Below are 12,281 nucleotides of genomic sequence, written 5' to 3'. Positions count from 1 at the left end.
GACGCGACACATGTATCTTAGCTATGAGCGATGAGTGATGTATCTGTATCGCGCGAGCAAGCGCGATCTGGCTTCGCGGCGTTCATGTCACACTGACTTTTTCCGCAGGGATCGAGAGATCGATAGATATGCCCGTGTGTATATATCATCTACTCTGCAGCATCTTGACTTCGATTACTTTCGCATTTACATAAGATTGGCTACGTCGCTTTGATCATTCGGAATCTAAAGCTCGAGATGTACATCCAGTTGCTTGCGACCTAATGGAAACGCAAACGACTGATAGAGCTCGCTATATCGATACTTCAAAGCAACAATTTAGTTACGGGACATCCGGTAGACGAATTGTTTTCGATATAACAAATCTAGATTACTGATTTCTAGACTACTGATTTCTATGGCCTGTCAAGCTCAGAAAGCTCGTTCTGAATGGAGATTATACGAATAGTTCCTACTATATGACCTACAATTCTAATTATGTGACTGTAAACGGCGACAAACGTTTCTCATGGTAAACGAATGCAGCGGAGAGATTATGTAATTTAGAATCCCACGAGATACACATTATGAATTGAACGTAGAAGATCTTTGTGCACCTTCCCTTCACCTTAATGAAAGGAATGAAGAAAAGGTACAACTCAGAATTGAGTTATTTATGAGCTTTCGAATCTTGCAAATTAAAAATGTTGAACTCGTCACTATTGAAATTTGATTTTTTGTGGGGTGGCTGAGGGAACGTTTACTTATTTAAAAAAATCAAATTTCAATCTACAGTGACAAGTTCAAAATGTTTAATTTGCAGGATTTTAAAGCTCATAAATAGCTTATAACTCTGAGTTATACTTTTTTTTTTATTCCACAAGATGAAGAGAGGATCAAGTGCACAAAGGTACATAGAACTCTCCCAGATCCAATCATCCTTCGTCGTAGAGCCAGCTACTTTAACGCGGAAACGACAGTTCAATCTTCGAGACTATCCCAGTCAATGATTCTCAAAATAATCGATCCCGCAAAATATTTGCATTCCTCACGGGAGAAATCCGCATATCAAGAAGAACACTTTATATCTCCCAGAATTATGCCTAGCCTACTGAGCTCCTCCAGTACTACCGAGAAATTCAAATTCTAATACCATTTCGTGGAATCCACTTACGCCGCGACGAAATGTTTCATTCATTGCCACGGGATGCGAAACCGCGCCGAGCCGCCACCACACCTTGAAAAGTCAAATTTATCTGGGTCACAAAGAATATTCAGATTTTCGCACGTCCGGCGTGGCGGTCGCCCTTGAAATTTGACGTCTGATAACGATGAAGGTTTCCTCCGAGGGAAGAACGCGATTTTCATCTCGGTCGGATAAGGCTCTTGTGATGTGACGAATAAAAACTTTTCCACTTTTACACGACGTGTGCGAAAGTTTGGCGCCGATTGCGCGATCGCGCGGTCCATCCTACAACCGCTCGTATATTTGTTCTGGAAACAGAACGATATTTCGTGTCATGTGGAGACCCGCTGGTCCTTCCGTTGCTGCATATTTACTTCGCGCGTTTAGCTCCCGGTAAATACGGCAAACCGAACCGCTCGTGGAGAGATTTCTGCCAAAAAGTTTCAGGGACTCCACCATGCGCCCGCATGTCCCGCCCCCAAAGAAGATATAATCTGCTTCGTACTCCATAGTTTACGGCATCACGCTATCACGCTCCGAACTTCTCGCGAGATATCGTAAATATACATATTTCGCCGTTACCTTTACAGGCATATCCGGTAATACGCCGAAATCGATGCGCGCATGTATATCGCGCGATTCGCAATCACGAGGCTGTTTACCTTAATTAATTATCAATATGCATCTTCGCGGAGCACGTCTTATTAATTATTCGAACGTCACTTATGTTGGGAAGGAGACTCGTATATATATATATATATATATCGAGCCGGGCATGTGATGCAGTACACTCGATTATCCTTTCTCTCAAGCCAGACAATTCCTGTCGCGATACTAAACTAAATTGCGAAAAGTGGATCGGACAGACGAGCGGGCATAAATCATCATTAAAAGGGCCAAAGTGAATTTCGACGTTATGGATAGACGTGATTTAAATAAAACGGATCGGCGCACGAGGCCGTGGTCTTGTACGGGTTTGTACGAAAATCGCGCCGCCGTTCCTCCACACGCCGTCGTAACCCGACCAAAATGATGAAGATGCTGCGGCGTTCTCTAACCGCGTCTCCCGGGAGTTTCTGCTTTTATGACGGATTATAAATCATTTCGGAGATCCTCGTGGGCGATCAGTCTCTTACCCCCGAGACCGCAGTCGCAACTTTCGGCGGGCGAATTTACGTGCGCTTCCGAGATAATGTATCGCTCGCGAGAAGTTAATTCGTAACGAATTGGCACTGCAATATGGTCTCTCGGGGAAGCCATCGTCGAGTTTTGCGAGCTTCAGCAATCAGCCGTCTTGTGAAAACAGTACAATTTATAGACACGCTCTATATAATTTTCAACTTTCATCTTTGTCACTCTATAAGAAACAATCGTGTCATTTAATACAATAGACTGAGACTAATAAAAAAGAATTGTACAGATTTACATGTGTTTCATAATTAATCTTAGAGTTTTGGTTAATAAAATATTTTTTTATGATATTTTGATAGAGCACACGTATAGATTAAAAGTCGTAATTGGAATTAATTCCCATTACATGTATTAATATTAATATACTACATGTTTTGGATTCATATTTGAACTACGAGGATCAAACGAACATTGAATTATTAATCCAGCAACTACTATTACACCGAAATGCACCAGCGCAAGCATTAACTTTTACAATTTGAACTAATTTATAATATGTACTAATGGACTGTACGAATAAACATTTTTACATGCTATGCATCCCGTGAATCTGCAGATAACATGTGACCCAATTTATTTTTCTGCAAAAGACTCGTATTACATAGAGAATCATTATTATTATTACCTATAAATACTTAACAAATTAATAAATTGTACACAGACTAATGTATTTAAAATATATAAGAAAATAAGAAAGTAATCTTATGTTCCCAATTTTCAAGAGAAAATAATGTAAAAACTATACATAAAACAATGTAAAAAATTATAAAAAAATCCATACAAATATAAAATGGATAAACTATAATTTATTTATAATTGTACTAAACTGTAGAGTTTGCAATTTTATAGTTCTTTGTACATTTATAATTACAAATTTATTCATTAAAAAATTTTATAACCGGATTTTATTAATAGTTATAATTTTTATGTTGAAACTTAATAATATTTATGTTCAGTCATAAAATGTTTTCTGTAAATCTATATTGAAATAATATTATTGTACGCGAATAATAATGTCGGATAATACTATTTTTATCTTTATATTAAATCAAAGTGTGTCAGTCAAGCTCATTGACAATTGCCTGCTTCAAGTAAAATTACAATTTTTTACTATGCCCATAATGAGAGCATTAGCAGTTATACAATGCGCAATGTGGACTACCTTGTTAAAGCCACCAAATTATAATCGTTATAAAACACAACGATCGGATTCTAATTATCAGATAGACCAACATAGCGATACGCATGAAAATCTCACAGATGGCCGAATTAAATTCTGCTGCTAAATCAATGCAGCTTCGCCTATCAATTGTAATGTGATTTCAATAGCTGTCATCGCGAGATTTGTGCTGATTCCGCCGGTATGAAAGTTGCCGTTTAGTCGATTTAAAAATAAATCTCGAAAAAAAGCTAAATCACGGGACGAAAGTATTTCCTTCGATTAATACCCATGTATGCTCGCGCGTACGAGAAATAGCGCGGTTGCAAGTTCGAGAATCGATATCAACGTTATAGGCGTCTCTGCTCCGTTGCGGCGCCATACGCGCAATGTAAAAATCTCGATATCCGACAGCCGTGGTGCTCAACCAGTGACAGTAAAACGTCGAGCCGACGCGTTAAACGAACACGCTGCAAGCGTAATCCTCGGCGGAACATTCTGAAATTTTAACGAAGACTGACTTCCGCTCCCTCCCCCCCCTTCGACGTTTTTCCATCCGCGATGCCTTTTTGGGGCATCGATCGCAGATTACTTTGCCAGAACTTCGAAACTGATTACTGTGAAGCGAACGAGATATTTTGTATGAGCAAACGCGGAAGAGTCAAAGCTGCTTCATCGATGTATTAACTATTTCCGGAAAAATATTTCGCGAGAAAGTACGGTACGTGAGGCTTAAGCGGCTGCGGAAAATTATTATATGAAAAGCAAGCAAGCTATAATAATTATTTATCGAACAGATATTTTATTCTGACTAAATAAGCGTTAAAATAGAACTTGATCAATTAATAAATTATAGTTTTCCGTTTAGTTCGACAAAGATTTCATATCTACAATTTAATAGGTTTCTCTGTAAATTTACATGAGAATATCTATTATTCTAATATTATTTTTCTATCTAACGCAATAACATTTATCAGAAATTTGCATTTGATCGGCTCATGCGCCGTCACTTCATTGACAGGGTGCTTACTGCTCTAGTCTGATAGTCAATCGATCGATGTTAAAGTTGACGGACTGTCGACTTTACTACCGATCAAACGTTCAAACGATGTTAATGCTTTATTGCTTTTCAAAGCCACGTGCGTGGTATGTGAAATAAACACACGCAGCGCAAAGCATACAAGATGCAATATATTTTTCGATCATAAATAAAGTACTTCAAATTATTCGAGCCAACAACAACTATGTTATGCAACATAAAAGCAGCAAACTAAAAGCTACGAATTATAAATTATATCACACAACAATTAACATCTTTCCATCGATTTAAAGATAAAAAAATATCTTGAATTTTATTTTGGAAGATTGCTATTTAGCGATTAATTGCAAAGAAAGAAAGTCGACACATGATTCTGTACATAAATAATGTGTTGCTCGCTAAGAAACGCGGTGCGCTATTTTGAAGAGCAACCTCTTTGAGAGAATTTTCAGAGAGCTGCTCGTCAGAACTCCGGTAATTGAGAAACAGCCATCGGCTACCGTAAAACGTAACATAGAAAAATACGCAGTGCCCGCGGCAGTTTCGCAGGGAGGCTTTTTCCCGTTCGACTGAGAATAACTCACGATCGATCGGCAATCAGTACGACAGGGGGAGTAGGCGAGGTTGAGGACGAGGAAAGGTCCAGGGGCTTGAAATCTAGCCCCTCTGAGAAGATATTTCGCACGGGACCGGCGATAAATCGAATGACTTATTACTGTGAGCCGCGTAATCTCGGACTCACTCGAAAGAAATGTGCGAGCCACGCCGTTGAAAACAGATGTGTCGTGGGCCAGATCCATCCAAAAACACGACGATGAATTTTACATCAGCGCATCAGGCTAAAGCTAACAGATTCTGAATCGAAATTAAATCGGGACGCGCCGCCGAGGAAGTTGAGTAAGAAAGGAGAAATTGCTCATCGTTCTCCACTTACCGCACTGATTGATTTACGACTGACACAACGCAATGAGAACGAGAATAAAGTAATGATCGACTGATAAAAATCACAGCCTAACGAACAACAGTATAGAAAAAATTTTTTCGTTATTTGTTATAAAAAAAAAATCGCTGATGAAAACAGTGACAGTTTATAGAATAGTTGATTGCGATATATATTATAATAATAATTCTTTTTATATTTGATGCAGCATATGTGAAAATTAATTAATAACAAACAGCATTATTCAAATGATATATAGTAGTGGTGAAATATTTTACATTTTAAATTAAAATATTTGAAAACATACAGAATAATGATAGAAAAGATATATATGTTACTCGCAAAAATTTGTGTGAAAGCAATGCTTAATATTGGGAGAGAATTTCTATACCGGAATTTTATCGCTTTTGCCGGGCAACCTTTAACACATGAGCGATGACGATGAAGGGATATTAATGTCGCTGCTCCGTCTCAACGAACCAATAAATTCCGAGTTTAAATCCGGCGGTTTAACTTTAGTGTTGCCGAACGATCACGCGAGTTCAATCGTCGCACGATATTTCAAAATGTTTATCGCGGAACTTTGGTATTCCCTTGGTTTCCCCCTGACTTATGATTTCGCATATTTTCTCGCTCGAGTAAAGTCACGTTTAACTTTCTAAATGTATAATCGTTGTGTTTTGATTGCGGACTGAATCAGAGAAAAAAGGTCCAGCGTTAAAATATACATTAATATATATTACTTCATTAAAAGATACGAATGCAGTTTTGTTTTTCTTCTCTCTTTTGCTAAAAAAGTAAAAAGTGATTTGTACAAATATTGTAAAATCATAGGAATTTCATCAAATAAAGAAATGTCTTGGAAACTTATTATATTAATTAGAAATTGAATTTTCTAACGTAATTTTCCTCTGATTATATTTTTATTTGGTCCTCGTCTTATAATTTCACCATCAATTTCGATAATACGAGAAATTTTTCTCAAAAATCATAACAAGTTCGTTTCCTCCTGATCAAAACCTGTTTCCGAGCAGATTAACGTCGTAAAATGTCCGAGGAGAAGCTAACGCTGGCCATGTTGAAACTTCGCCATAGCTGTTCGCGACATGTCGATGTTTTTCCGAGGGACTTTCTCAAATCGTGCGATTTAATTCCGGCCGAGTCGTATCGTGTACAGCTACGAAACTTCGTTGACCGAACAAAATGCAGTTTTGTCGCGGTCGGGCGCCGATGCACCGTGATGGCAGGTCGCACCCGGCAACGCACCGCGGTTGCAGTGATTCCATTATACGTTGCACTGTTACCGAACGTGTCATCCATAATTATGATTGACGAACCGATTTATTATACGCGTGTATATGTGTGCGCTCTTAGCGTAATTAGTTACGCGTAAATCATATAAACAGCGCACTTTTCGCACACGTGTGTGTGTGTAAACTGCACGTATGACGAACGAGGCATATTTCACTTTGCAGCCGTAATTTTCAAGTCATCTAAAGCCAATCGTCTGAGTCAACATCGGTACACTTGAGTCGATAACAATCCACAAGTCATTATCGTTATTAATTACGATTTTTATAACTTATTACAATTATGATTTATTATAATTATATTCGACAGGATTAGCTTTATCGATGTAATTGTAATATTGATGATTTCTTTTGTATTTAACGTGTCGCTCGACTAGAAATGTCTGTGGCAAAGACAACGTTATAATATAATCGAGGGAGTGTCGTTCGTTAAATTATGTACTCGTCTAAAGTTATTTTCGGATTTCTATATTAGGACTGAATAACCGGACGAAGTGACATGGGTTGATAGAAGTCGCCGCGTGCAGAAATCTCTTTAATGCAAGCGTCCTTGAATACTAATAGGCGAGGATAAGTTATACTTATATTTTCATCTTGATTTCATAATAATTTTATCAATAATATATCAAAATTTCTAATGAAAAATTATAACTGTGTCACATATTGAAAAATTATGCAGTTATGTATATTAGAGATAATAAAAACATTCACAGGTTAAACGTATCTCCAAACACTTATTTAGTTTTAAATCTTTTGCTAGAAAATAATGGTGGCCATCTTCTTTAAAATAGAAATGTCTTAAGATTCAACAAATAAAATTATTTCAAATTTTACAACAATTTGGAAACCAATGATAAAATAGTCTCGTTTAAAATGAATCGATAGTCAAATATATTACAGATAAATCGAGTGCTTTCTGAATTTTGTTATCATGTAAAGAAGATAAAATAGTTTGAGCAAAAAAAATTTAAATATGTTATGTTTAAAAAATACCCAAATGATAAATAAATATAGATATGCGTTTTGTTATATTATAAAAAAATCTTATTATTACTTAACATTTATGTGATGTATGATATTTCACTGTATGATATTTCAAATTTTGATATTATAATTTAATTGAGACACTTTTATACAGTCTCATATTAATCAAAATGTTATTTCTTTCAATCAATACATATAATAATTTTATTCGAATCGCTGTGAGTTACATAGTTCCCTCTCTCCCCCTCGTCGATACCTTCAAGTCGTTCAGAGAAATACGTGCCCTTCCGTTTCTGAAACGGCTTAGACGAGCGATAAAGAAAATCATAACGCGAGTAATGTACAATCTCACCGTAAAATATCGAAGTGCATCTCGGCGAGCTTACCTTGAGGTAGGACGGTGAGCAAGAGGACTATTTGGAGACTGGCGGCGACCGTATTATAAAACTTTATTCGCAATTGCGGTAGACCTCTTGCCTGGTGCGCCATGGCAGATGAATTTTGCAGGTCCAGGTCGAGGCGTGACACCGACTTGCCGATGTTCTTCTATCCGGTCCCGACGTGCCCCGTCGTAACCGTGATGCACTGCACAATTTTGCGTGTTCACTTCTACATGCAGCGGTCACCGCCGCGAGTATCGCCCGGAAGCGCTTTGTCGCCCGCTGCGTCACTAATTATCATCATCGTGCAGGGTGTCACGAGTCGAGTTCAATTCCGCGCGAATCGTCCGCTAATCGATACTCGATGCCCTCGCTAACGCACCCCCCGACTTCGCCGTCATAACCAAGCGTTCTTCCGCGCGCTTTGGTCGTGTGTATTCGCGAAGACTCGATCGCTGAAGAGTGGCGGCGTTTTATCGTTCGTAGAGAGAACGCGCTACGTTCGCGCGACGATGCTTCCCAGCGTTTCGAACATTCTTGCGTGGGATCCTGAAAATAATGATTTCATAGGTGTGAACGACCCCTTCGCGGCCACTTCCCATCGCGCGCGGCGTCGTTTCGCGGCATGCATTTCTATCGTCTCCTCAATTCGCCGAAATTACTTTTACTATCAACGCGCGCTCACGTACTTGCCTATTATAAATTATTGTGATTTCTTAATCATGCGTTAATTATAAGCTTGAATTCCCTGTCTATATCTCTCATGCATTATTAAATTTATATTGGACGCGAAATTGTTTCAGTTATATAATTATGTCAGTATATAATTATTCTATAAGATACATCGTATTTAGATAATTTATAATGCTACTAAAATTTTACCAAAAATTTTCGAGAACATGATACTCTTAGGTTTTACTTCAATTCTGAAATGTTCACTCTAATCATATGTTCAATAAGATTTTTAATAAAATTATAATACAATACCGAGTCTGTTTAAAATGTTCACATGACACATGTATAAAAATAAAATTCTGATAAAAATATCTGGATCATTCTTCTCTCGTAGATCCAAAGTTTAAGTTACACAAGAAATTTATGTAGTTCAGATACTATTCTTTGCGAGATAGTAAAATAACACTCATTTAAATATTACTGTCATTTATCGTAATATTTTTTCCCGATATGTAACGGTTGCGAGCATCGGTTACGGGCATCGAAACTTTGGATGATTTAAAAGCCGAACGGTTGATTTACTATTTCACTATCAGCAAGAAGAGATTTCTTGAATTCCCCTTGGAAAAACGTGATGCGACTGGAAATGATCGGTTTCGCCAAGCCCCGTTATCATAAATTTTTCATCTTCTTGGTGAAACCGAAAGAATTATTAATATAATTGAAACAATAGCATATGCAGACTCATAAATCGATCTCTGCGAAGTAGATCAAAAACATTTTGCGGTTGAACAATTCATCAATACTATCACGAGAAAATATAAAGAACTCAATTATATTCAATATTGAATTTAAACGAAATTCCCCAAAATATTGTAACCTATATAATTTTATATCATTAAAAGCGCTGAATATTGTAGCATTTTATTAAATAAAATGAAATATTTTTATGTTTAAAGAAATATAAAAATGCTTAAAATAAAAAAAGAAATAAAAATTAATAATCTATTATTTCGCGCTTTGAAAATACAATAATGCATAACTCGCATGAAAACGCATAACTCCTCTTTGTTCTCGCGAATGTATTTTACCGATGTAATATCACCAAATTATACCAGTGAGAGAAGTGCCCTGAACTATGCCGTAAAAATACGTAAATTAATTAGCAGCCTTTTCCACAGAACCGATCAGCCATTGATCACGAGTATTACGATGACCTATTTATCGGATTCACGAGGGAGTGTGCATTAAATGGCACGCCATTACCGTGGTTTCTACCTATCGACACAGGTAGCAATTTTTCCATTGTCTCGCGTGCCTCAGAAAGGCAACAATGGCGCGAGTTTTAATCTCACAGGAAATGCGTCTGTGGAGTTTTGACGCTGCGACGCTGCTAGTTAATAGTAAACGGGAATGTACGTAAGACTACACCTTTCACGCAATATCTTTTACCAATTATGCGTATATACGTATGTCGTAAATTCGAATTTCGATGCGTATTCGCCTCGTCGCGAATTCTCATCAATACGACGAAGGAAATCTTGCCTAGAAAATTGCGAGAGTCCGCGCCCGGTTTACAGGTGTCCGTGGTGACTACACGATATGACGCTTCCTCACTCGATACCGAATGCTCCCGTTCTCCCCCACGCGGCGGCGTCCATCGTTACGAGTACTCTCACCCCGTTCTCGACCGGCACCGAGGCTCACTTCGTTACTCTGCTCGCACCCTCCACTGCTCGTTGATTCGATCGAAATTTCCGGCCGCGAGCGCGAACCGACGTAGAGACACGACGAGAGAAACACGTTCGATATCCGGCCGTGTGTGGGCTTGTAAAATAAAAATGTTTCCCGATGCAAAAAGAGAACTCGCAGGTCCACCATGAAACGATCACGCGCGATACCAGAACTCTAGGGGAACGCGTAGAAACTATTTCGTTGACACCATTCGACACCTTGACGGATCCAACAACTAATTGTAGCACCGCAAACGACGCCGCGGTTATTTTTCGCGATTGGCTTCTCAAGCCGCAAACACGCTGCCGCGAGAATGCCAACCTATGTATGCTCTCTCTTTTCCACCTTCTTTTCTCTCTTTCTCTCTCTCTCTCTCTCTCTCTCTCTCTCTCTCTCTCTCTCTCTCTCTCTCGGCGAGCTTCGAGAGGGACGCGGGTGTGCTATCGCGACTCCTGGCAGCACCACGGACCTGCGTTCGCGGCCTGGCTGGTGATCATCTTCCTCGTCTCACTACAGTCCACCGCGCGTTCCATCCTCTCGCGGAGCAGCACACCACCACCTCCGCCTCCTTTGCTGCCTCCTACTTCACCGGAGCGCAACACGGTGTTGCCCGGTATCTAGGCAACTTTGTGGAGCGTGGCTGCTCCCTCTGCCAGCAGCTTGTTCCCTCTGCCATCCGTAGGCAATGAATTCGCCGCTTTCCTCACCGTTTTCGCCCGTGCGCTGGCTTTACTCTCCTTCCTCCCTTGATATCTGTTTTATACTTTCGCACTTTCTCTCTCTCTCTCTCTCTCTCCCTCTCCTTTCGTCGCACTCGTTTCCTTCAGCACGGATCACGCGTTCGCGTGAACGTGCATTTTCGTGTATTCACATTCACCATCGCCGCTCTATCTGTCCTATTGCGGCTATCCCTCCTTTTTCTCCGCACTCCCATTCGCCTCGTCCTCGTCGCCTTCGGCCTGTGTTGCTTTGTGCCCTGTTCCTTTATCCGTTCCTTTAATTGTTCTTGCCCGGTGAAGTGGTCGTACCTCTCGTGCGCACGGTTCCACCTCGCATCGCGCGCCCGGGGTTCAACACGAGCGGGATGCGAACGTGAATAATCAGTAATAACATATACCGGCAACCACGACGACGAGCACGACGAAGATGATAACGAGAGACGCCACACGCACAGAATCTACGCCGCGCGAAGTTTGGCCGAACGTGGCAACTCGCGGTAGACTGAGACAGCGGTTGGGAAAGACTATGAAAGATCAGAAAAACAGGGATGGAGAAAAAAAGAAGTGATGGAAAATAAGAGAGGTGAAATAGAGATAAAGAGAGAGAAAGAAAAGGATTGGACACACGGGGGATGGAGAAAACCGCCTCGTCCCTGCGAACGGGTGTCCGAACCGGAAACCGAAACCCCTGAAAAAGGAAGCGGTCGGGGTCGTGTACGAGCTGCCGGTCAAGCTCTCGCGACTCGCAGCCACCGCCGCGATATAGACGCGAGGAGCGCTCCCCACGATAGGCATAACCCTCCTCCGCCACTTCCACCTCCGGAGAAACCACCCTCTCCGACGCCCCTACCTCCCGTAGCCGCCTCCAGTTCCCACCACGATTTCGCGGGAGGCTGCGGACTGGACCAGCACGCAACCAGCGTGACCCCCACCACGACACGAGAGTACCAGGGTAGTAGACTCGGGGGTGCGAAGGCGCGGAGGA

The 12,281-nt window shown here is 40.3% G+C and overlaps 1 protein-coding gene across 6 annotated transcripts in view; it reads right to left on the bottom strand.

The window, feature by feature from the left end:
* The window catches only part of nAChRalpha6 (nicotinic acetylcholine receptor alpha6), a 223,437-nt gene extending 211,381 nt beyond the window's left edge, over nt 1-12,056 (bottom strand). For 2 of the 6 annotated variants that reach the window (XM_089074103.1, XM_089074101.1), the window contains exons 1-2: nt 10,899-12,056; nt 8,175-8,717 (exon numbers count right to left, since the gene is read on the bottom strand). In XM_089074103.1, coding sequence (XP_088930229.1) covers nt 8,175-8,277 — 103 coding nt within the window. In that variant the 5' untranslated portion in view covers nt 8,278-8,717; nt 10,899-12,056. Of the gene's footprint in view, nt 1-8,174; nt 8,718-10,388; nt 10,858-10,898 lie in introns of those variants that run through there. The other 4 variants (XM_089074098.1, XM_089074102.1, XM_089074099.1 and 1 more) reach the window with 3 other exon arrangements.
* Between the last annotated feature and the right edge of the window lie 225 nt (nt 12,057-12,281).

This window comes from Pogonomyrmex barbatus, unplaced genomic scaffold (genome assembly GCF_055798465.1).
Source record: "Pogonomyrmex barbatus isolate J1 unplaced genomic scaffold, ASM5579846v1 scaffold16, whole genome shotgun sequence".
NCBI classification, from domain to species: domain Eukaryota; kingdom Metazoa; phylum Arthropoda; class Insecta; order Hymenoptera; family Formicidae; genus Pogonomyrmex; species Pogonomyrmex barbatus.
Note: the sequence above shows the minus strand (reverse complement) of the source record. Positions and strands in the feature narration are given on the sequence as shown.